This window comes from Microcebus murinus, chromosome 18 (genome assembly GCF_040939455.1).
Source record: "Microcebus murinus isolate Inina chromosome 18, M.murinus_Inina_mat1.0, whole genome shotgun sequence".
Classification (NCBI taxonomy): Eukaryota; Metazoa; Chordata; class Mammalia; order Primates; family Cheirogaleidae; genus Microcebus; species Microcebus murinus.
In genome coordinates, this window is record NC_134121.1 from 15,449,845 (window position 1) to 15,475,338 (window position 25,494).

Sequence of the window (25,494 nt, forward strand, 5' to 3'; positions counted from 1 at the left end):
AAAGCTTAAGATAATGCCATTTCCCTTATGAGAGGTAGGCAACTAGTGGTATTACAATTCTGAATCACTTTAATCCAGTTATATAGGAATTGAGATTATATACAGTTAGGAAGGTTGGATTATTTACAATTCTTTTCCTTTCTTGAGGGTGTGGCCTTTTGTGGGGACTCAACTCAAAGTGCAGGATGTTTACCAGGGGTCCTTTTTCTTGCTGGTTCCTGGACTCTTTTGCTACTCTATCCTGGGGCTCTCAAACTCTGCTCAGCTTCTCACTGTCACATCTATTTCTTTTGGCACATGTTGCTAGAAAACTGTTCCAGATGCTTCATTTCATTCTCCATGTGTCCTCATCCTGGTTCTTTTCTCTATGGTTCTTTTTTGCTTTGTTTATGCTTTTTTGCTTTGTTCTCCAAAGCCTTCCAGTAGATATATTTTATTTTTGTTCAGTTTTTCTAATTATCAATAGCAGAATTGGTTCACTTACCCAATTTGCCACTATTGGAATCAGAATAATGACAGTAATTTTTTTTTAATGTCTAAACAAAATTATTTCCATTTATACTACAATTTTTATGTATGAGTCATCAATTTTCAACTAAACCCCTGCTCAGGGACATTAAAACTAATTCAAGGAAGTTTAGAGTTCAATGGTGTTATTCAGGTATGTATTACTCTTAAGTAAATCATCTTAGAAGATTATAGCTAGTTCAGAAAATATTGATTTGTTGTTTAAATGTGTGCTTTTTGTGTGGACAGGGTTTCAATTTTTCATTGATTTTTCTCCCCCCTCTTTAAAAAATCTATGGCTGGGTCCCGTGGCTTATGTCTGTAATCCCAGCACTTTGGGAGGCTGAGGCTAGAGGATCACTTGAGGGTGGGAGTTGAGACCAGCCTGGGCATCATAGCAAGACCTTGTCTCTAAAAAAAAAAAAAAAAAAAAATAGAAGAAATTAGCCAGGCACATGTCTGTAGTCCCAGCTATTTGGGAAGCTGAGGCAAGAGAATTGCTTTAGCCCAGGAGTTTGAGGTTGCAGTGAGCTATTAATATGATGATATTACTACCCTCTAGCCTGGACAACAGACTGAGAGCCTGTCTCCAAAAAAAAAAAATCTAGAACTAGGTCACATGAGTTAATATCTGCCTAGAGACCCATGTAATGCTGTTTGTTCATGTATGGCAGCACATGACTCAGAGCTTTGGTACTGCCTTGTTATATCTAAAAGGCTGAGGCTTTTGCATACAGCAGACGTATATATCTGTTGAATGAGTGATGAGTGGTTAGCATGAGCTAATAAAATATCAATTCTGGGTACTAAATAATCAGGAGGGGGGAAGGGTTAGTTTTAGAATAACCAGTTTCTTAACTGTATATTTTCTATGTATGCATTGTTTTTAAAAGATCTCTGCACTTGTCCTAAGAGCCCAAGCATCTGAGATCTTACTTGAAGAATTACAACAAGGGTTTTCCCAGGCAAAGAGGGATATTCAGGAACAGATGGTAAGTTGACATTTTAAATAAATGATTACTATGTTATATATATTCCTTTTCCTTCTGTATTGACATCATCTTTGATATGACTTTATCACTCTGTCTAAAGTGTGGTTACTGTTATGTTCTCTAGTGCCTATAGACATTAGTAATGGGAAAAATATTGTAAAGACATTATTCCTTTTATAAACATACCTCCTAACCAAAAAAGGGTTTTTTTTCATCTTTAATTTCATTTATTTTTCTGATTTGGGAAGCCTAAACAGAATAAACTATGGACCAACATTTAATTTTCAGTTTCAAATATGAGCTAAATGATTGAAATCTCTGAGAGCCCTAGCTGGTACAGGCTTTAAATAGTCAATTGTGCTTTTCTTGAATGGCTGATTTACTTAGAACAACCTAGTTAATTTCATAGGGGTTATGGAAAAAACATGTGACTATTGTGGTGGTGGGGAATTCCAGAAGGCCATCAATTCTGAGAGGGATGGGGACAAAGAGCATCTTGAGCAAGGGCTGCTGGAATCTCTGTGGAACAGTTCTCCAGGTGTGGGCTTCCCTCCTCACCAGTCTGCCTGTGTTTGCCTTGTTCTTCCTTTTTCTCAAAGTTGGAACCCTGCATCTGATAGCCTTATATAAATTATAGCAGAGTTGTCCTGCTGGGATGATCCTACAAAGCTGCCTATTACTCAGCTCTTTCTGGGATGACAGTTAAAACAAAAATAAAAACAAATAAACAAAAATGCCTCAGGTAGAATGGTGATGGCTTGTTTTTGATTAGTATATTGAATGGCCTTTGGGCTGATCCCTGAATCCTAGACTTGGTCTGTTGGGAAGCCTCTCATCCTAATCACTGACCAGAGACTTTCATATCTTTTTTCTAATTAGAGAATACAAAATAATAACATTGGCCTAAAAGTTACTGTTAGATGCTGATAAAGTTTCCTACACTCTTTTGGCCCCTTACATCTTTTCTTGTCTTTTAAAACCCATTTGCCTTTGCAAACACTTCAAGTTGGTTCCACTTAAAATGAATGTTTGCAAGTGTCATTGGAGAATAGTTGTAACTAAGGCTGAGGTACTATGAACTCTAATACTTTGCTATTTTGTTGAAATTACTATGAATAGTTTCTGTGCTAAGTAAGAGAAACTCAATTTCTTAGGCCCCTTCTGAGAAGAATGTTTATAGTAGGGGTTGGGATCTTAGTATTTTCCTCTAACTTTTTATTTTGAAAAATTTCAAACTTAAAGAAAAATAGGGGCCGGGTGCAGTGGCTCACGCTTGTAATCCTAGCACTCTGGGAGGCCGAGGCAGGCGGATCACTCAAGGTTAGGAGTTCGAAACCAGCCGGAGCAAGAGCGAGACCCAGTCTCTACTATAAATAGAAAGAAATTTATTGGCCAATTAAAAAAAAAAAAATATATATATATATATATATATATAAAAATTAGCCGGAGGCCAGGCGCGGTGGCTCACACCTGTAATCCTAGCACTCTGAGAGGCCGAGGTGGGCGGATTGCTCGAGGTCAGGAGTTCAAAACCAGCCTGAGCAAGAGCAAGACCCCGTCTCTACTATAAATAGAAAGAAATTAATTGGCTAACTAATATATATAGAAAAAATTAGCTGGGCATGGTGGTGCATGCCTGTAGTCCTAGATACTCGGGAGGATGAGGCAGTAGGATTGCTTGAGTCCAGGAGTTTGAGGTTGCTGTGAGCTAGGCTGACGTCATGGCACTCAATCTAGCCTGGACAGCAAAGTGAGACTCTGTCTCAAAAAAAAAAAAAAAAAATTAGCCAGGCATGGTGGCATATGCCTGTAATCTCAGCTACTCCAGAGGCTGAGGCAGAATGATTGCTTGAGCCCAGGAGTTTGAGGTTGCTGTGAGCTAGGCTGACGCCACCGTACTCTAGCCCAGGCAACAGAGTGAGATTCTGTCTCAAAAAACAAACAAACAAAAAAGAAATAGGCATCAACACTTGTAAGACCTTCACTTAGATTCACCAGTTGCCAATATTTTGCCACATAAGTGCATACTTGTACTTGCTCTCTGTCTCTGTTTTTCTCTCTCTGTATATATGTAGGTATATTATGTGTGTGTATGTTTTGGTTTGTGTTTTTGCTGGACTATTTGGAAGTAAGTTATAGACATCGTGACACTCATAAATATTTTAGTATGTATTTCCTAAGAACAAAGAAGTTGTTTTAATTCTAAGGATTATTACATGCTTAAAATTTAAGGATGTTCAGTTGTCCCCAAAAGTCCATGGTTGTTTTTTGTTGGTGGTTTTTATTTTTTTATTCTTATTTTTTGATACAGGAACCAGTCAAGAATCACAGATTGCATCTTATTGTCATGTCACTTTAGTCTTCTTTAATCTAGAACAGTCCCCCATTTTTTTTGTTTTTTTTGCGCTTTTATGACATTATCATTTTTGAAGAGTCCAGGCCAGTTTCCTTATAGAATGTTTTTTAGGCTAATTGTCTTATAGAGTGCATTTGTCTGATTATTTCCTTATGATTTGATTTAGGGTACACATTTTGGTCAGAATACTACATAGATGAAATGATTCAATGGCAGGTTTATAATATCATGTAGCACATTAATGATGGGTAGTTCCGTTATTGGTGATGTTAAGTTTGAGCACTTGGTTAAGGTGGGACAAAATAGTTTCAGTATGACATCAATATTGCTACCAACAGCAAACCTGCTAAGTAAAGTTCAACACTACCTGGTAGTTCTTTCTGCCTGTAATGACATGTAAGGGTGTACAGTTTGGGTACTGTGTTCAAAAGGTTGAAAAGTTACTTGAGTTGATTTTTATTTCTGTGGTTGTATTATCAGCTTGATGTATAGTTAGTTCCATTTGTTTTTGTTTGTATTACATTTTCAAATTTGCTTTTTTCTTTTTTTATTTACATTTTTTGACTATAACATGGTTCTTAAATCAAAACTATAAAAATATATAAATATTTAGATCCATTCCCATTCCCTGTTAACCCATTTCCATCCTCTTTCATACATAATCATTTTATTTTTGGCTTATCCTTCTGTTTTTCTCTTTATAAAATAAGCAAATATATATGTGTTCTTCATATCTAGAAGGTATTGGTATGCTAATACTTTGTTGTAGTTGGGTTGAAAGTGATCGTAAAGCATAACTGATTCTAGTCAGAAGAAAATAAGAGCCAGTGGAGTTTAACCAAAGTTTATGCATGACTGCCTTCAGGATACAGCTCCGCCATCACCTCCTTTGGAAAATGTCCTTTAGCCCTCTGCCTGATTTCCTCCCCCTACTTAGGTTTCCCTTTGCCCTTTTATCACTGTGATACCCACTCTCTGTCACAGTGCTTTATGGTACTGTAGGGTAGCTGTTGGTTTCTGTCTTTCTCCTCTACTGGGCAATCAGCTTCTCCAGGGCAAAGTCTCTCTTTTATCTCTGCATTTCCCATGGGCAGCAAAACCAGTAGCTGCAAAATAAATGATGGATGAGTAAGTAATCTACATTTATATGACTTAGTATTAAAATTTAGCAGAAATTAAATACTTTTGCAGAACTTTATCTTATACTCAAATTAGTCATAGTATTTTTTAGTATGAAATGCCTAGAATTGTTTTACACATCAGTAAGCAGAAGTAGGCATGCGTCCCATTGTTAGAACAAGCTTCTTGATGCTCTGTGTTTTCTGCGCATGGATCCTTTTGATGACTTCCTGTATTCGAGGCTGCTAGGCTATTCTCAGTGATCCTGAGCTTGACCAGATGTGTATGTAATGGAAGGTGAAGACACTGCTTTTTGTTTCTCCATACTTCCTGTTGAATGCATGCCACGAGGAAACAGTTGTGTAGGAGTACATGTTCTATCTGATATGGGTCTTGATTGTAACAGCCACTTTCATTGAGCTAGAGATCCTGGTCCTTCTATAGTCAGGGATATGGAGGAAAGGGATTCATTATTTTTAGCCTGTTGGTAGAAACAGTGGAGAATGACCTCAGATACTTGCTTCATCACCTGCCCCCCCCCCCCCCCCCCCCGCCCATTGAGTGTATGTAAAGGCTGCAAATCAAAATGTCTGTGTGCTGCTTTTTGTAAATCTAGCAGAACTTTATTAAATGCCCCTCCATCATTAGCCTTTGTTTAGTTTGGCTTTGTTTTTCTCTGGTGTATCTATCACCAGACCAGATTTACCTTTCTGGCTGTGATTAGTATCTATTTCTATTTTAGGCAGTGCTGATGCAGTCACGGGAACAGGTTTCAGAAGAGCTGGTGAGGTTACAGAAAGATAATGACAGTCTCCAGGGAAAGCATAGCTTACATGTGTCACTACAGCAAGCAGAAGATTTCATCCTCCCGGATACTATAGAGGTAACTTATTTTCTACATGATCAAAAATATAAACAAGTACATTTTCTGAAATGGCTATAAATTCTTTTTTTAAATAGCTTTATTAAAATATAATTCACATACCAAACAATTAAACCTTTTCAAGTGTACAGTTCAGTGGTTTTCACTATATTCACAGATATGTGCATCACAGTCATTTTTATCACCTCAAAAAGAAACAGCTATCACTCCTATTCCCCCTCTCTCCCAGCCTTAAGTAACTACTAATCTACTTTTTATCTCTATAGATTTTTCTATTCTAGACTTTCATATGAATGGAATTATATAACATGTGGTCTTTTGTGTCTGGCTTTTGCGTAGCATAATGTTTTAACATCTATAAATTATTCTTGTGGGATCAGATTGAGAATGTGCCAGAAATTAAATGTTGAAGAGGTCATGAAACCCCTTGTCATGTTTGTTTTTGTATGTAGCATTTAAAAGGTTATAGCATACCCACCATATTTCTCTCCATAAAGATGACACTTTTGGTCACTTACATTCTTCTGTAGTTGAGTGAATATGGTTTACAAAACTGGTGTCCCAGAGATATTCATAACTGTCTCTTTAACTTTATCCAACCTTTATACTCATATATTTTTAAACCTTTCAACATATAAAAATGTCTTAGGCTAGGCCGGGCACGGTGGCTCACGCCTGTAATCCTAGCTCTCTGGGAGGCGTAGGCGGGTGGATAGCTCGAGGTCAGGAGTTTGAAACCATCCTGAGCAAGAGCAAGACCCTGTCTCTACTACAAATAGAAAGAAATTAATTGGCCAACTAATATATATATATATAAGATTAGCCGGGCATGGTGGCGCATACCTGTAGTCCCAGCTACTCGGGAGGCTGAGGCAGTAGGATCGCTTGAGCCCAGGAGTTTGAGGTTGCTGTGAGCTAGGCTGACGCCACAGCACTCATTCTAGCCTGGGCAACAAAGCAAGACTCTGTTTCAAAAAAAAAAAAAAAGTCTTAGGCTAAACCTACATAAACCCTATAAACAGTATAGGCAAAGATGAGATTTCTTAGAATAATTTTCAAAATAAAATAGAAAGATGTTACTTAAAGTTTCCTTTACATTTAAAAAAATAAAATTATAAGTTAAAGAAATGTATAAGTAACATCTTTCTATTTTGTTTTGAAAATCGTTCTAAGAAATCTCATTCAGAAATTTATAATTTTGTACATGAAAGTTTACCCTAATTGTACCCTTCAGGTTTAACCTGTACAAAGATTCAATTGCTTATTTTGGCATTAGCTCCTTGCTCTCCCTACCTTCCCCCAACTTGTGGTTATCTCAGCTCAGTTTACTAGTGCTCTGGGAAAAGCCTTTTCTCCTGTCTGGACTGGTGACTGCTTTCATCAAAAGGGTGTTGGGAACCGGGCTACTTTTGCTATCAGCGTAAAAATCACTGTTCTACCACCTTCTACCTCTGTTAGACTTTTCTCTCTTGGCAGGAAAGAATCTTCTCTTCCATGTTCTCTAGAGACTTTTTATTCTAGATTTAAAAAAATTTCAAGAATCCTTGAAGGATATAGTTAGTCTAGCCAGTAAGCTTTGATTCTTAGACCTGCCTCAGTAATAAACCTTATGAAATTTTTCTTATGTTGCAGTTTTTAAACTGTTGTCCTTTAATTTATATACATTTATTAATTATTTGACAGTCCAGATTTTAGAATTGCTGTAGGATATAATGGGAAGGATTTCTAAAAGAAGACAGACCTAAAATTTAGGGGAAAAAATAAAATAAGATTTAAACTGAATGTATTACGGAAAAACAGCTGACAGCTGATCACCTTAGAAAGCCATTCTTTTTTTTTTTTGACACAGAGTCTTACCCTGTTGCCATGGGTAGAGTGCTGTGGCCGCAGCCTAGCTCACAGCAACCTCAAACTCCTAGGCCCAAGTAATCCTCCTGCTTCAGCCTCCCAAGTAGCTGGGACTATAGGCGCATGCCACTACGTCCCGCTAATTTTTCTATCTTTAGTAGAGACGGGGTCTTGCTCTTGTTCAGGCTGGTCTCGAACTCCTGAGCTCAAGGAATCCTCTTGCCGTGGCCTCCCAGAGTGCTAGGATTATAGGCATGAGCCACCACGCCTGGCCAGAAAGCCATTCTTTGCCATTGCTTTCCTCTAGCCTAACATGGTTCTCTGCTTGTGGGAGATGTTCAGTAAGTGTTTGAATGAATGAATGAAGTGAATAAGTAAATACATTTTATAGTCTTAGCATTCATGCTTCTGAATTTCAGCCTTTGTCTTCATTCCCTAACTCCTCCCAAATTCATGCAAGTAATAATAGATGCTCCCAAGCTGTTATTCCTAGTGAGTGTCATATTGTAAGTCACTTAGCCTTTTTATTTTTCTGCTTGTGAAACAGTTTTGAGGAAATAATGTGGTTCACAACACATATTTTGGCTGGAAACGTCTTTTTTCTATAACATGCTGAATGTTAACCTGACATGGCATCTGTCCTTGAAGCCCTAAGTGGGTTAAAGTTCAAAGTCTTAATTTTTGAACCATTCAAAACAACATCTAAAATTCTGGTTGTAGAAAATATTTAGCTTCTTTATTTCCTTTCACTCTCACAAACCCAGTAATCATTTTACTCTTGAATCCAAGGCACTGCGGGAGTTGGTATTAAAGTACCGTGAGGACATCATCAGTGTGCGGACAGCGGCAGACCACATGGAAGAAAAGCTGAAGGCGGAGATACTTTTCCTAAAAGAGCAGATCCAAGCAGAACAATGTTTAAAAGAAAACCTTGAAGAAACACTGCAGCTAGAAATAGAAAACTGCAAGGAGGAAATAGGTGAAGATAAAAGTGATGTAGTTTTTAGAGAAACTAAATAAAACTTTCCTGATTGTAAGAAGTAATAGTGGCCATGGAATGTGGAAAATAGAAAAGTATAGGAAAGAATTTAGTAAGGACTCAGTCCATTTTTCCAGATATTCTGATATATCCAGTAATTGAGAGTAAAAACAAACAAAAAAACCCCTCATTGTCTTTTTAGGAGCTCTGTGGTTTTTTCTTTGGCAAATTATTCACAGATAGGTAACTCAGTGTTTGAACACAGACCCCAGGGGAACATGATTTGATGGGTGTTTTTCCCTGCAGAGCTTGGAAGTGTTAAAAGCTGGGAATATCTCCCCTCCTCTTGCCAGAATAAGCGATGTGAATACTCGATCTGGAGGTAGTTTATGACCCAGTATCCATTTGCATGGACTCTGCCTTTACTTGAGTTTGATTATAAGGCTGATTTGTTGGGGACAATTTTGAGAAACTCCCCCATGTTCAGTATATATTTGCTTTTTAAGAAAAAAAATTGTAATGCAAAGTAATAAATGAATGCTAATTACTTCTTTTCCTTCTAGCTTCCATTTCTAGTCTAAAAGCTGAATTAGAAAGAATAAAAGTGGAAAAAGGACAGGTGAGTCATGAGTTTTAAATTAATTCTTTCAGCAACCTGTGGTTATTTATTGACGTGCTAGAGCCAAGGAATAAAAGATAGTTAAAGTATGGTCCCTGCCTTTAAGGAACTTCCGTTTAGTGGGAAAAACAGAGTGGGGAAAAGGATGTGGTAGTGATGGAGAACATATATTGAGAATCTGCTGTGTGTCAGGCCATGTGTTAACTGGAGGAGGGATAGAAAAGGCTGTAGTCTGGAGTGTCCAGTGTAGAGGGAGGACAGGCAAGGTATGGCATGATATATGCTTAAAGCTGCAGTAGAAGTTATGTACAAACACTTTTTACAAATGGAGATGTTTTCTAGCTGGCTTAGTTGTCTTCTCTTAGACAATGTCAGCACCTTTGGTAATGACTGCATTCAATTCCCCGACCTCATTGTTTCTTGACTCAAAGCCCTTGACTCTACTGTGCCCTCCCTTCTCACACTCTGGGCTGCACCTTTCTGCACTCTGACACCTCATTCCAGCTTTACATTTCTTGCCCACAGCCTGTCATCCTTCCAGCTCTTAATCCTCATTCAGACCTTCAATTCCATGAACTCTTCTTTTCTCCCTGGTCTTAGCAGTTTCCTGATGGCCTGCTTTCCTTCCCTTAGACTGCCTCTTATGGGGTTGCCTCTTTGCCTCGCCTCCCACCACACTTCTGCTGCTGTTGTCCTCCCTCGACTGCTGCCCACCTGGTCTAGTCCTGCTGATGCCATCAGAATTGGTGACTCATGCTGTCAGATCAGCCTCTAGTGCTCCTCGGGTAGCCCTTTATTTGTCCTGAGTGTTGGCTTCAGAGTCACCTTACTTCAACCACTCCCTCTCAGTCATCAGGCAGGGCTACCTTCAACTTCTGTTCTCCTACTTTTATTCCCAGCCTTCTCTCTCTCTTTTTTCTTCAGAAAAAATGACCTGCTCTGACCACAGTGTGTCATAGGTGCTATGACTGAGTCCCTCCCATCATTTCCAGGTGTTCCCTCAGTCATACCCTCACAGTCCTGGGCCTTGAACCTCTACCTCTTGATCAGTCTTTTCCTTATGCATGAACATGCTCAGGTGTCTCCCATTCAGAGAGAGTAAGTTTCTCTTTGGATTGCACTTCTCTCTCAAGCTACCAATCTTCCTTCTTCCCTTTCTTGCTTAGGTATGGAAGAGTAGTCTCCACTGCCTGACCTCCCAGTCACTCCTCAGCCTGCTGCAGTCTGCCTCCTGACTCCACTCTGTTACTGAGATTGCACCAGCAGAAACTAACAGTGCGCTAAATGTGTCTCATCCTTTCCACTCCTGTTGCCACTGTTTGGGTTCAGACTTCACTTCTCACCTGGCTTATTGTAATAATCTAATTCATTTCCCTGCCTCCAAAATTTATCCCCTTCTAATTCATCTCCATATTGAAATCAAGGTGATCTTTAAAAATGATAAACTTGATTGTGTCCCAGTCTGGTTGAAAACCCTGCAGTGGTTCCCTTTATCTCCAGGTTTAACTTACCATTCCTTAGTCCAGCTGGACATCTCTTGCTCACACTGCTTCTCCGGCCTAGGCCTCCAGGGCCTAGCACTCTGTGCCATAGGCAAGCAGAACTCACCTCTGTTCCCAGATGCATTTTTTATGTATGCCATCCATTCCTTCTTTTTGGAGTATCTCTCTCCACTTTCCCCATACCACTCTTTTCCTTGGCCCCTGTAAACTTTTTCATCTTTTATGAGTCAAATGTCATCTTTCTTAGGAAGCTCTTTATAACTTCTCTGGCAGAATATAATGCTTGTTCCTTGTGTCTACATGCCATAATTATTTACATGTCTGTCTCTCCTGATTTCTCCATCTTGAGGCCTTAGAATATAGTAGGTGCCTAATAAATGGTTAATGAAAGAATAGGTCTAGAAGACTAAATTGGGGATCCACAGAGATTAAGGGGTGAGAAGAACATTCCAAGTGTAGCCAAGGTCCATGGCCTAGGGCCCGAGAGTTTGGGCATAATTCTCCAGGCTGCAGGCTCTTATAGGCGGTGTGCTATGGCCTACAGGAGAGTTTCTATGAGTTTCATCTTTTTCATTTTTAATTCCACAGTTGGAGTCCACATTAAAAGAGAAGTCTCAACAGCTTGAGAGTCTTCAAGAGATAAAGATCACTTTGGAAGAACAGTTAAAGAAAGAGACTGCTGCTAAGGTGATTTTTTTGTTGTTGTTGTTGTTCATTTAATTAAAAGCAGGGCTAAGAATGTAGGATCACATCTTGTTTGTTTAAAAGAAAAAAACACATTGCTGCTTTGAAGTGTCACCTTTTAAAAAGTTGGCACAACTGTCAGCTTCTCCCCTCCAAAAAATAATTAAATGAATTGATATATTAGAATTGAGTTAAACCCTTACTCTGTCAGCCCTGGAAGCTGGTGTCATAGGCCTTCCTAGTTTTAGACAGGGCCAATGACCATACTTGGGCACTGCCCAGTTAGAAGCACTGCTTTGAATTTTGAATTTTGCTTTTGAATCAGTCATTCCATTTGACTGATATATTAGCTCAGTTAGAATAAAAGTGCATGTGGCTAGTTATGGGGTAAGTTTCCCAGAAACATCTTAGTGAGCTGTGTGTTCAGAACTTGAAGTGTAGAAAAACTGTGTTGGTGTTCAAATAGCCTCTTGTTTTTAGAAACGCTCCCATGCATCCTGCTGAAGTGGTTTTCTGTAAGGAAGATTGGAGTTAGCTGGGGCTGCCTGGGGCATATTTACTGAGAATTTTCCTGGTGGATGCTTGACTGTTGTGGTTGTCAGAGGAAACCCCCAAAGTTTCTATCCGTGTTGCTGTGACAGCTACTGATCTTAGCAGCTACATTCTGATGATTAATCACTGTCACCAACTGCTGGTGGGGTGGGCAGCACTTTAATTCATTTCTTTTCATTTTAGAACCTAGAGCAAGTAGCCAGCTTGCACCCTTGCCCTATAGATAAAGAGAGTGATAGGATATAGGATTATGATAGATACACACACCTTCCTGCTCTAGTAGTAGGTAACTACACATTCCTAGATTTCCTAAGTAATTCTGACCTTTGGCTCTTTGGCATTAATCCTCATTCAATACTTGTATTTTTTTAGGCTACTGTTGAACAACTAATGTTTGAAGAAAAGAACAAAGCCCAGAGATTACAGACAGAATTAGATGTCAGTGAACAAGTCCAGAGAGATTTTGTAAAGCTTTCACAGACCCTTCAGGTGAGGCATTTGGGGAACCACTGCGCAGAGCATTGAAGCAGTTTTGGAGGCGAGAACCTTGCCAACCCTGACTTGACCACCGGCAGTAGCTAGAGGTTTACACTGTGGCTGCCCCTCCCTCCACTCCACATGTCCACCTGGTTATTCAAGCCAGGAACCTGGTGTGTTCTTCAGACTCGGCCCCCTTTCTTTTCCTCTATGCCTTGTCAATTTTGCCTCCTTAAGAGTAGTAAAGTATAAACTACTTAGCACACCACAAAACACTCTTTCCAACCTGGCCTACCCCTACATTTTGCTCATCTTTCTGCCTTATGTTTTATGTTCTAATGTTTTTTTTTGTTTGTTTGTTTTTTTTTTGAGACAGAGTCTCGCTTTCTTGCCTAGGCTAGAGTGAGTGCCGTGGCGTCAGCCTAGCTCACAGCAACCTCAATCTCCTGGGCTCAAGCGATCCTCCTGCCTCAGCCTCCCGAGTAGCTGGGACTACAGGCACGAGCCACCATGCCCGGCTGATTTTTTTTTATATTATATATATTAGTTGGCCAATTAATTTCTTTCTATTTTTATGGTAGAGACGGGGTCTCGCTCAGGCTGGTTTTGAACTCCTGACCTTGAGCAATCCGCCTGCCTCGGCCTCCCAGAGTGCTAGGATTACAGGCGTGAGCCACCGCGCCCGGCCTGTTCTAATGTTTTTTAACTACTTGTGGTTCCTTGGCTACAGCATGGTGTTCCCTCTGCTAAGCACCTCAGCCCCTCGTGACTCTTTTAAGGCCCAGCGTATGTTTGTCTTCTCCATGGAGCCCTCACTAGGTCCCTGAGCTGGGCTAAAGTGCCTCCCTCCCCCTGCCATGCTCCCTTGGCCATCTGCGAATGTCTGTAGTGACATTTAGTATATTGTGCTAGAACTCTCTGTAAGCATCTTTTTTCCCAAGTGAATTGTGGATTCTTAGGGGTCAAGAGTCAGGTCTCCTTTGTCTCCATAATCTTAGCACTTAACATTTTGTAGTCCCAGTCTATTACATAGCAGCTTTTGGTAATTATATTTTGAATTTAATCATTTGTTCTTCTTGCCTCCCTTCTTTGAAGTGACTACTTCTCTGGGGAATTAATCTGCTGCATCTCAGCTAAACCAAAGTAAAGTTCAGAAAATCTAGGCAGGAGCCACCTGCACTTATCTCACCATTGTTTCTCCAGGTGCAGTTAGAGCGGATCCGGCAAGCAGACTCCTTGGAGAGAATCCGGGCAATTCTGAATGATACCAAACTGACAGACATTAACCAGCTCCCTGAGACATGACACCCCTATAGCAGGATTCTAGCCTGCACTTTGGGTTTTTAACTCCTCTTTAGAGCAACATTAATTATTATTTAACTCTTAACTGAAGAAACAGAAGTCACAACAAAAGGAAGACTGGAGAAATGCTTACTTCTAGTGGGAGAAGACTGCAGCACAGGAACAGCAAACAGCCAGGGTGATTCGCAGCAGACTTTTCAAACGGGAACACTAACAAGACTCCAGACTTGATCCCAACAGGTGTGGGATCAGTTTGGTGATGGAAAAAGTGCTGTTTCCTTGCCTGCTTTCTCCAACATAGATGTTTGGAACACATTTCCCTACCCTAAAGCGACATCCCAATAGTGTTTGGAATTACATTTTCTGTTCATATATATTGGAAGAAAGAATTTTCTTTTTCTGTTGTCTAGAGCTCATCAGTAACAGTATTCAGCTAGCAGACAGAGGTGTAGTACGCTGTATGAATATTTTATATTAAAATATGAAGTTATGAGAGCAGGCCATTGGCTACTGACTGTATTTCCCTTGCTCAGTGCATTTTTTTCCCTTTTACCTTTTTATTTTGCATTGGAGGACCTTAAATGCTACTGAAACTTACCTGAGAACCATAGGACTGTGGCAAACAAAACCAATTCAACAACTGAATTAATTATGAAGATTTGGAAACTTGGCTAGGGCTATATATGTTGGAAGTTGAAGTTAAAGGAAAAGCACAAGAAAACTGTTTGGAAGCACTTTTCTGCATACCTAGATGATCTTCGTGGACCGACAGGTACCAGGGTAAAGCTGAACTGGCACCATCTACTTTTTTGAAGTGTTTTAGTTTAGTTATTGGATCAGTGAAAAAAAATAATAAAACAAGCTTTGTCTGACAACTAGTATACATTTATAAATCTGCTGCTTATTTTCAACTTGGATCAATGGGCTTGAGTACTGTTTTTTTCAAATGTGTCAAATATGAAAATGGTGGTAACTAGGTTGACAGATACTTTGTTTTTCTTTCATAATTTAGACCTGGAATGGAATGTGACAATGCTTATGGTAAAGTTGGGGGGGAAAATAGTTAGTACATTCATCATTTTGGAAGTCCGCTTTGTCATTTTATAAGAGGTTAGATTCCTATGTGAGAAACCTTCAATGAAACAGGTCTTTGCCATAGCTTTATGAAGTGTTGCAGAAAGCACAAAGAATGGGTTTGTATCCACTATTGACCTGTGGCAGTACTGTCCCAGGAATAGTCAGTGGAAGGCTACACTGTTTATAATTCATCATCCAGATAGTTCAAAAGTAAAATTGTTATTTTCATATAATTTTTGTGATTGGTTGCATAACAGCAGGTTATCTAATGGAAACTTATGGGAATTAGTGAACTAAACAGATTGTTTGGTTCACTTAAAACCACCATCAACTTACAGTGTAACGTGAATTATCTTTGTTATAAATGAAGTCATTATGGACTTGCCCTAAAGGTCTTTACTTCTGTCTTCCATAGGACAAATGATAAGGACTACATACCTTATCTCTTGGGTTATTATTGAAGTCTTGCATTCATGATTATGAACTTAAAAGTAAATACTAATTATGGGAATAGTGCTAAAGGCTTGTCACGCATGAAACATAACTCTAATTGGTTTGAAGTCCCTTTGTATAAAGTGCTATGTGGTTTAGATAAAGGAAACATATATCCTCATTCAGTTTCAGGGAATTTTACTAATTACAAAATGCAATCAATTTAAACTATATAGGTTTAAGACTAGTCCCTTGGATAGGCCCCAAGCTAATTTCAGATTATTAAAATTAGCACTGTAAATCAGGATAAGCAATTCATCATCTTTCTGAACCTACTGAACTATAGGTTCCAGTGAAGTGTTCTGCTGAGACTGAGCACCTTACAAATATTTTTCTTCAGAAGACGGTAGTGGGGCAATAAAATCATGATTAGGGAACTGTTACTGCTCCCTACTGTGGCAGATACAAATTTTTGAAATCCAGTTTATTGAGGAAAGTATAGAAAAACTCAAACTGAGACTCTAGGTTTTGTTTAACAACCTGTTTCTGATGTGAAACAAACTGTGACACTAGGCAGGAAACAATTCTTTAAGTTGGGTTTCCTGCATAAATGGGAACTAATGTAGAAGGTGGGATTTAGCCCTTCTAGACAAAAGAAAGGATCAGTTGGGTTTCACGAGTGTTCCTGTGCTTATGCTCAGTCTGTACACACGTTTTCACGCATGTCTAACCTGATTTACCTCTTATCTGTAACGTACCTTACCATGTGGCTTTCAATTGGCAGTCACTCAGCCATTTCTAGGCAGGTACAGTACTACCTTTCAGAATTCATATTGGCAGGTATAAAAAGATGATTGAAGCTAAAACCACATACTACATACCAAGCTATTTCTTTCTTCCTTTGCGGTGCCAAACTTGCACATTGTACCCACTCAGTAACAAGTTGTTTTGGGACATAGAGAATAGCCAGACTCAGCTCTGAAAGGTAATACTGCCTGTGAAGAAGTGAGCCAGCAGTGGCCTTTGCAGTTGTGGATCTTGAGCTCTGCTCTCAGCAGATTTCAGGTGTAACCATTTGTTAACTGTACTGAAGATGTGTCCTTAAGAAGAAAGTGTTCAAATTAAAAAAGCTGCTGCCGAGTATAATGTGTGGTCTTTTCCTTTGAATCCTAGGGTTCTGTCCTTCAGAGTCATAGTTCTGGCACTGCTGCTTTAAAACATAGCTCTTATTCTTGTTCATATATGGAGAAAACTCAGTAGGGTTCATGGAGATTTGGCAGTGTGCAGCTGAAAGTCTGTTCCTGAGCCCTTGCTAAATACAATCATAGACTTGAGTTATACCGCACATTGCAGTTTTTAAATAAAAGTATTTATTCAATAATTATAAAACATATTTAAAAAGATGAACCACACCATAGGTCTTCCAAAATGCCTCTTTATAAATTTGACAATGCTATTTGTTTTACAGTATGGGTTTAAGCCTTCAGTGGTGGTAACTTCCGTCGTGAATCTGCTCCTGGTGGTGTCAGAAGTTTACATGATTGCGGATATCATTGATTTGCTTCACCATTTCCCTTATGTGTTCACCCCTGTAAAAACATAAAGTTCATGTTTGGAAATACAATGAATGAGTAAAGCTATTAGTATGGATTCTTAAAAATTTAAACTAGTAATGTTGACATATCTAACAACTACTTTGCTGGGCCAGAGGAGTTTGACACTAGCCTGAGTAAGAGCGAGAACCCATCTCTACTAAAAATAGAAAAAATTAGCCGGGTGTGGTGGTGCACACCTGTAGTCCCAGCTACTTGGGAGGCTGAGGCAGGAGGATCACTTGAGCCCAGGAGTTTGAGGTTGCTGTGAGCTAGCTGACGCCATGGCACTCTAGCTCGGGCAACAGAGTGAGACTCTGTCTCAAAAAAAAGCTGCTTTGCTAAAATTCACAGTTGAAAGTTTCACATGGATAGCAGTGGTATTCACTATTTAAGATGACAAACACTGGTGCAAGTACTGGAAATATTTTTGAACATATTCATTGTGATATACCTTTGACCATAAAACAAAATCATGTTTTAGGAAGGTCATCATTTTTGATCCTCCTACCATACTCTTTGACTCAGGTTTCTAATAAGACAGATTGATTTGGGCATACTATAAAGGAAAAACTATCACAATAATAGCTGATTGTACGTATTTACTTACTCCTCCATCAGGATGGACTGAATGCACTTTCGCTGGTAAGCACTAAGAGTAATGGTGGGTTTTTGAAGACTCAACACTTTTTCCATCTTTCGCTGTTGATAGTCTTTTTTCATAGTAACCTTAAGTAGCAAACAAAACATAGATATATTTTAGCTATGGTTTGCCACACATTTTCACAGTATCTGTTTAGTATGTAATTTTTACATTTTTTAAAAAATTGGGGGGAGGGGGGTGGGTATATACATACATAATGAGTGAGATGTGCACCATCTGGGGGATGGTCATGATGGAGACTCAGACTTTTGGGGGGAGGGGGGGAAATAGGCATTTATTGAAACCTTAAAATCTGTACCCCCATAATATGCCGAAATAAAAAAAAATATATTTTCTGCAGAATAAGTGCTTAAAAATAAGTACTGAATTTAGCCACCTTGTATCCATTCCTACCTGTTTGATGGCATTGCCCAAATGTCGAAGTTGATCAGGAATCAGCTGTAATTCTTTCTTCATGTCTCGTTCACTATCAGAGAGAACTGGGAGCTGAGAGTGAAAACTGTGAAGTACTTTTTTCATCCTTTAGAAAAGGTAAGCAAACATCTCAGCTTAAGATCTCTATTAGGAAAAACATAATCACAAATAAAGCTTGTAATTCATGACTCTGGTATATGTGAAAGAGGCCCCCATATTCCTATAGGGTTAGAGGAAAGCATCATGTCTTCCCTAACATACACTTTAGAGAAGGGAATCAATTTAATTCTGTAGGTATGTGAGCACCTGCAAGGCCTATTTTCTTAATACCACTGGTAATACATAAGTACTTAATAGTATTGCTAATACCTAAGTAGGGAACTGTACGTCCTGCAGCCCACTGACCTGTTCATGATATCTTCTTGTTTTTCCTTTGCTTCCTCATATTTGTCAGCTAAGCGTTCAGCCATTTCTCGCAGACTTTTCCTAATGGTGTAAGAAACAAGATTCTTGGCCTCCACCGAGATGTTGAAGCCAACTGATGTGGCTCAGCCCCTTAGGGTGAGATGTAGTTTCAATCTTACTGATTTATTTTCCCTGGTTTTCACACTTACCTCTCCTCTCGACAGTAATTGAGATCTTCTAGTTGTTTCTTTTTTTGATCACATAGTAATTTGACCCTTCAAGAACAAATAAAGTTTAATCAGAAGCCAGGTCTAGGCTGTTACACATCAGCTACCAGCTAGGGACTGATGGTTTGTGAGCAGAGGACACGTCATACCTCCGCTGAATCTCCTCCTTTGCCAGGTCCTGTTTAAGAATGTACTGTTCTCTGAACACCTGGGTGGCTCTGCTGATGAGCTGAAGACATTCTTCAGGAGGAGGGGCTATATCCTTTTCCGATGATCTTAAAAACAAAGTTTCTACCATTATTTTCCTTAGCTGAGTAAAATAACTGAAAACAGATTCAAGTCATAACTGCTTTCTTCTCCCTCTATTCACTAGCTGATTCAGTGCCCTGTGTTTCCACCACAGTAAAAAGTATAGGACATAGCTAAGGACAGAAAGGATGCACAGCAATTATGAAGAAGAAGAGAACCCAGTCTTAAAACCTCTATGCCCAAGATCCCATACTTCAAAAATGCTGGATTGGCAACACTACGTTGCAAGATGCTTCTAATATGCTTTTCAAAGGAATCTGGGGTTTCAGCCAGAATGCGGAGGGGAGACTCTGCAACTTCAACATCTTCTTGGGTACAAAGCAGGGGAGGAGATGCTGGATGGACTGTACTTCTGCAAAATAAATAGATAAATCAATCCATCAAAGTCTACAATGGAATGATTTATCATAAGTATCATAGGAAAGTGTAAACCACATTTATTCAGAACTTTGAGAACGTAAGAAACTATAATAAGGTGTTACTTTTATTAAAATATAAAAATGCATGTTTTCTACCTTGAAAAGGTCACTTAGGGATGCTATACCCTTACTTCACCAATGCTGCCATTTCTCAAAGCATTTTAGACTCTGCCACTTCAAATTCTTTTTGAAAAGATTAAGGCAGCAAAAAAATATAAACCCATTGTAGACTTTTTGCAAAGGACTTGAGAGCCAGTTTATAAGCCAGAACCACACATCTAAATAAATCATTCATTTCTTTTCTAGGTATAGGTTGGATTTGATCAAAACCAATGTTAAGATACTACTATATATGCCATATTTGGTTCTATACAACTTGATTTCTAAAAATTACATCCATTCAAAAGCAATTTCAGAAAGAAGCTTGAAAGATTTCAACCTTTGGCAGCATTGGTAAGTGACTTACTTTGAAGGCAACAATTCAAATTTGGAATAGTTAGACAGCAACATTATAGATAATTTGTATTTCAGGGAGATGGGCAGAAACATGATTTAAAGATATTGAAATAATTGTTTTTTTCCTCCTTTGGGATTCACATTTTTATTCTGAAGTAACCTAGTATGACCAGGTTTTATTTTACTAAAGGTAGTATGGGTTTTTAAAAAAATATGCTGAGGCAACTGACAGGCAATTCTTTCCCTTGTGATTTTATTATTTTTGTTTAATCTTGCTAGAGTTTTTAGAATAAATAACACAAAATTGATAATCGAATTATGTATTTTCCCTTCTGAATATAACTAGTCAGTCTTCAAAGAGCATGGAACATCCTCTAAGGACAGTAAACTAATGCCAGTATTCCGAACTAATGTCATCTAGAAGCGCATGCTTTGAACTGACCCCAAGAGACTGGAGGTCCTGGTGACTTGGTTTTGGTACTTCTATTCTTGAATTTATATAACTCAGAATGACCCCCAGGGCTCTTAGAAAAGAAAATGGTGATTATAGCTTAATATCTGAGTTCCTTAAGGGGACCAAGGACTAGGAATTCAGCTTTATACCACTTTTGTTTCACAGTTTATATATTCTATGGTGCCCCTCTGAAGTTGGCAGAGATGGAGAAATTAAAGAGTGTAAGTATGGACTTTGGAGTTGGTCAGATCTGCATCTCAACTGTGTGACTTCAGCATTTATTTAACCTCTTGAGCCCTGTTTCCTTTTCTGTAAAATGGGGATAACAGTGCTTTCCTTACAGGGCTGCTGTGATGATTCCAGGAGGCAATGCAATAGCTTGCTTCCGAGCCTGGCGCACAAAGCTTGAAGATCATTAAATCTAATTCATATCAATAATGGAGTTTTACATTTACTGAGGGCATCTTTCCAGCTTAAATTCTACAGAATTAATGAGAGCTGTGTGGAGAATACAAAACAAGACGTACAATAAAGGCCTTATGAGGCATTCGTAGGTACTGGTGATGCAGATCATTGTGGGCCCCAGAATGTCAGGGACAATCCAGAATCCTCGAATTGGAGCTGGCTGCCTGAAAAAACACAGTTACAGTTAAATTACAAAGCAAATGCAAAGAAACCAAGAGCAAAGATGGGACTGAGGTCTGCGGTCTTCTCAGGTTGCTTGGGACATGCTATCTATCAGTGCAGTAACCTCACCCCCTCACACCTTCTAAAGATTGTACCATCAACTGTGTCATTTCAAAATCTCCTTATGTCTCTGTTACAAAGAAGCTCATATCTCTTGTATTCAAAACATTCTCTATTATAATACCCAGTTCTCCTTAATCTATTCTCTTTTTCCCTTAAGAACCAATAGTCTTTAAACAGTAGTTGACAATACTAGTTCCCCTTCTGTATTTCCAATTCGTCTTTTTTTTTTGAGGGCAGACAGATCTGGGAAGTACTGACATTTCAGTTTTCATTATTAGACTATGTTTCTTAGTGTATACTGAGTGCCTCACGTCTGAACACTCAGAGTCTAACAGAATGCCTCGCAGATATTCAGTAACTGATGAACAGAATAAAAGGAAGTGTCTAGAATGACTCCCAGGTTTCTACTGGGGATAACTGGATAGATGTGGTACCCTTCAGAAAATAGGACAGAGGAGAAAGAGCAGATTAGGAAAGACAGATGAGTCAAGGGAACACCTGGAGATTTACGATCCTATAGGACATCCAAGTGGAGGGGCCCAGTAGGCAGCTGGACATGTAGGTCTGCAGTTTGGAATAGACTGGGTAAAGATGATATGGATGTGGAAGCATCAGCACTGCAGCCATAGTTATGGCAAAGGCTACTCAGGAAAGGGCCTAGAACGATCAGAAGAGACCTGAGGGAAGAGCTGTAAGCAACACTTACTTATGAGCAATGAGTGGAGGCAGTGGAGCCCAGCCCAGGAAGGAAACTTGAGAAAAGGGCTGCCAGAGAAACTGAAGGAGAACCTGGAGAGAAGGATGTCAAGAATGCTAAGGAGGAGAATGTTTCAAAAAGGAGGTGTGGGCAACAGCATCGAATAAGCCCAGCAACACAGTGAAGGGCAGACTCTGCTCTCATGAAATACATATTCTAGCAGTGGTGACAGACATTAAACAAACACAGATATAAATTGTAATATGTGCTACAAAGAAAAAGAAGAGAAGAATCTTAAGTTACATTGTGAGTCAAAAGGATTCTCTCTGAAGAAGTGACATTAAGATCAGAAAGAAGAGTAAGCCAAGAGAGGATAGCACGCTGGGGGTAGTGCTAGGGGAAGTACCTTTCAGACAACACTAGGTGGAGTGAAAGCTTTTGATGAACAGGATACTCTTAGGGAAGAAGTAGCATGTCTGCAACTTAAACTTTCAGATGATTCAGTAATGAATCATTTGTATGTGAGCATAATGTACATATACGTATCTGCATTACTGAAATGAGCAATTGTTTTCTGTGTATGCAGGGAGAGGAAGCTCCTTACCTGCATGGCAATGGCTTCGTACAAAGGATATGTTCGACAAAGCATTTCTGTTCTGTAGCAAGTTCCTGTAAACTATCCTTATCTTCTTCATCTACAAAGGAACACATTATATAAATTAACTGATGCTTAGACAAGTCTCCAAATTATAATGCTAACGATATTAGTTAAATGTGATTAAGTTCCTGTCTCAAAACACTGCTTCTCAAGCATATGCCTTTCTGACCTACAGAAATATCCTTTCCCCAGGGGTCTAGATTTCTTCCCCAAAAAGGAAAGTAAGATTTTCCCTAGTAAGGTTTTTTTTTTTTTTTTTTTTTTTTGAGACAGAGTCTCATTTTGTTGCCCAGGCTAGAGTGAGTGCCGTGGCGTCAGCCTGGCTCACAGCAACCTCAATCTCCTGGGCTCAGCGATCCTACTGCCTCAGCCTCCCGAGTAGCTGGGACTACAGGCATGTGCCACCATGCCCGGCTAATTTTTTTGTATATATATTTTTAGTTGGTCAATTAATTTATTTCTATTTTTGGTAGAGACGGGGTCTCGCTCAGGCTGGTTTCGAACTCCTGACCTTGAGCAATCCGCCCGCCTCGGCCTCCCAAAGTGCTAGGATTACAGGCGTGAGCCACCACGCCCGGCCATTTTTTTTTTTTTTTTTTTGAGACAGAGTCTCGCTTTCTTGCCTAGGCTAGAGTGAGTGCCGTGGTGTCAGCCTAGCTCACAGCAACCTCAAACTCCTGGGCTCAAGCGATCCTCCTGCCTCAGCCTCCCGAGTAGCTGGGACTACAGGCACAAGCCACCATGCCCGGCTGATTTATATATATATATATATACATATATATATATATTAGTTGGCCAATTAATTTCTTTCTATTTTTATGGTAGAGACGGGGTCTCGCTCAGGCTGGTTTTGAACTCCTGACCTTGAGCAATCCGCCCGCCTCGGCCTCCCAGAGTGCTAGGATTACAGGCGTGAGCCACCGCGCCCGGCCTCCTAGTAAGGTTTTTAAATACAGAAATGTTTCACTGAGAACAATCCCAGAAATTATTGTCTTTCACAGTCTCTTCTTTACTAACACTGATTTTATTTTTATACAGGCTGGTATCCTTTATTCAAAATGATTGGGACTGGAAGTGTTCCAAATTCTGGATTTTTACATGTTTTGAAATAGTTGCATTATACTTAGTGGTTGAATATCCCTAACCTTGAAAATTCAAAATCCCAGATGTTCCAATGAGCATTTCCTTTGACCATCATGTCAGTGCTCAAAAAGTTTTGGAGCATTTTGGATTTCAAATTTTTAGATTAAGGATATTCAACCTGGAACAGCTTTTTGAAATATAATTCACAATACCATCCAAATCACCCATTTAAAGTGTACAAGTCAATGGGTTTTTAGTATATTACAATAATTATAAAACCATCACCATAGTTTAGAATATTTTCATTTCCCAAAAATGAAATACCCCCATACCCATTAGTAGTTACTCCCCAATTTCCACCAGCCTCCCGTAGGCAATCACTTATCTACCTGTAGATTTACCTATTCTGGACATTCCATATAAATGGAATCATATAATAAGTAGTTATTTGTGACTGGCTTCTTTCACTGAGCATGTTTCCGAGATTCAGCCATTCGTTCCTTGTTATTGTTGAATAATCTATTGTATGGATATACTGCATTTTATTTATGCATTCACCAATTAATGTACTTTAGGACTATTATGAATAATGCTGCTATGAACATTCATGTACCAATATTTATGTGGACATAGGTTTTCATTTCTCTTGAATTATCTGGAGAATACTGCCATTTAACAATATTACATTTTCTTATCCATGAATGTGGATTTCTTCACTTAGGAGTGGAACTGTTGGGCTTATGGCAAATCTATGATTAATCATTTGAGGAACTCCCATACTGTTTTCCAAAGTGGCCACACCATTTTACCTTTCTATTCATTTTTCATATCTTCATCAACAACACTTGTTAATGTCCATCTTTTTCATTTTTGCCATGCCAGTGGGTGTGCAGTGATATCTCACTGTGGTTTTGTTATCTCATTTCCATAATGACTAATGACGCTGAGCAACCTTCCATGTGCTATTTGTGTATCATTGATGGAACAATGTCTATGTAAATACTTTATCCATTTTTTAAATTGGGCTATTTATGTTTTTATATTGAGTTCTAAGGGTTCTTTATATATTCTACATCCATGTCCATTATAAAATATATGATTGGCAAATAATTTCTCCCATTCTGTGGGTTGTTTTCACATTTGTGCTAGTATCCTTGAAGGACAAAAGTTTTTAATTTTGATAATGTTCAATTTATCTATTTTTTTATACCTATTATGCATTTACTGTCATAAGAAACCACTGCCTAATCCAAGATCACAAAGATTTACACTTACGTTTTCTCCTAAAAGTTTTATAATTTTACTTCTTTCATTTAGGTCTTTGATCCATTTTGAGTTCATTTTTGTCTATGGTGTGAAGAGGGGTACAGCTTTTTTCTTTTGGATGTGAATATCCCACTGAATTGTTTTGGCACCCATGTTGAAACCAACTGAATGTAAATGTGGACTCTCAAATTCTATTCCATTGACCCATGTGTGTCTCCTTATGCCAGTATTTACACTGTCTTGATTACCATAGCTTTGTTCTTGTCTGTTAAGAATGTTTTGGCTATTCTGGGTTGCTTGCATTTCTGTATGCATTTTAGGATTGGCATGTCAATTTCTACAAATAAGCCAGGTGGAATTTTGAGAGGGATTACATTAAATATTTAGCTTAATTTGGGGAGGACTGCCATTTAACAATATTATTTTTTTTGATCCATGAACATGGGATGTTTTTCAGTTATTTAAACGGTTTTCTTTTCTTTTCTTTTGAGGCAGAGTCTGGCTCTGTTGCCAGGGCTAGAATGCTGTGGTGTCAAGCCTAGCTCACAGCAACCTCAAACTCCTGAGCTCAAGCAATCCTTCTCCCAAGTAGCTGGGAGTACAGGCATGCACCACCATGCCCAGCTAATATTTTCTATATATATTTTTTTAGTTGTCCAGATAATTTCTATTTTTTAGTAGAGATAGGATCTCACTCTTGCTCAGGCTGGTCTCAAACTCCTGACCTTGAGCAATCCACCTGTCTCGGCCTCTCAGAGCGCAAGGATACAG

At 39.0% G+C, this 25,494-nt stretch overlaps 2 protein-coding genes across 2 annotated transcripts in view; one reads left to right on the forward strand and one right to left on the reverse strand.

Annotated features, from left to right (window-relative positions):
- Positions 1–16,475, forward strand: part of RABEP1 (rabaptin, RAB GTPase binding effector protein 1) — a 103,812-nt gene extending 87,337 nt beyond the window's left edge. Inside the window, exons 12-18 of the mRNA XM_012779350.2 lie at positions 1,401–1,499; positions 5,717–5,857; positions 8,495–8,684; positions 9,248–9,303; positions 11,394–11,492; positions 12,414–12,530; positions 13,722–16,475. Of these exons, the coding sequence (XP_012634804.2) occupies positions 1,401–1,499; positions 5,717–5,857; positions 8,495–8,684; positions 9,248–9,303; positions 11,394–11,492; positions 12,414–12,530; positions 13,722–13,823 (804 nt within the window). The 3' untranslated portion in view covers positions 13,824–16,475. The remainder of the gene's footprint in view (positions 1–1,400; positions 1,500–5,716; positions 5,858–8,494; positions 8,685–9,247; positions 9,304–11,393; positions 11,493–12,413; positions 12,531–13,721) is intronic.
- Positions 16,476–16,676: 201 nt separating this feature from the next.
- Positions 16,677–25,494, reverse strand: part of NUP88 (nucleoporin 88) — a 29,948-nt gene continuing 21,130 nt past the window's right edge. The window contains exons 9-17 of the mRNA XM_012779351.3: positions 22,321–22,411; positions 20,797–20,898; positions 19,134–19,292; positions 18,781–18,906; positions 18,614–18,679; positions 18,405–18,485; positions 17,979–18,105; positions 17,532–17,650; positions 16,677–16,918 (exon numbers count right to left, since the gene is read on the reverse strand). Coding sequence (XP_012634805.1) covers positions 16,855–16,918; positions 17,532–17,650; positions 17,979–18,105; positions 18,405–18,485; positions 18,614–18,679; positions 18,781–18,906; positions 19,134–19,292; positions 20,797–20,898; positions 22,321–22,411 — 935 coding nt within the window. The 3' untranslated portion in view covers positions 16,677–16,854. The remainder of the gene's footprint in view (positions 16,919–17,531; positions 17,651–17,978; positions 18,106–18,404; positions 18,486–18,613; positions 18,680–18,780; positions 18,907–19,133; positions 19,293–20,796; positions 20,899–22,320; positions 22,412–25,494) is intronic.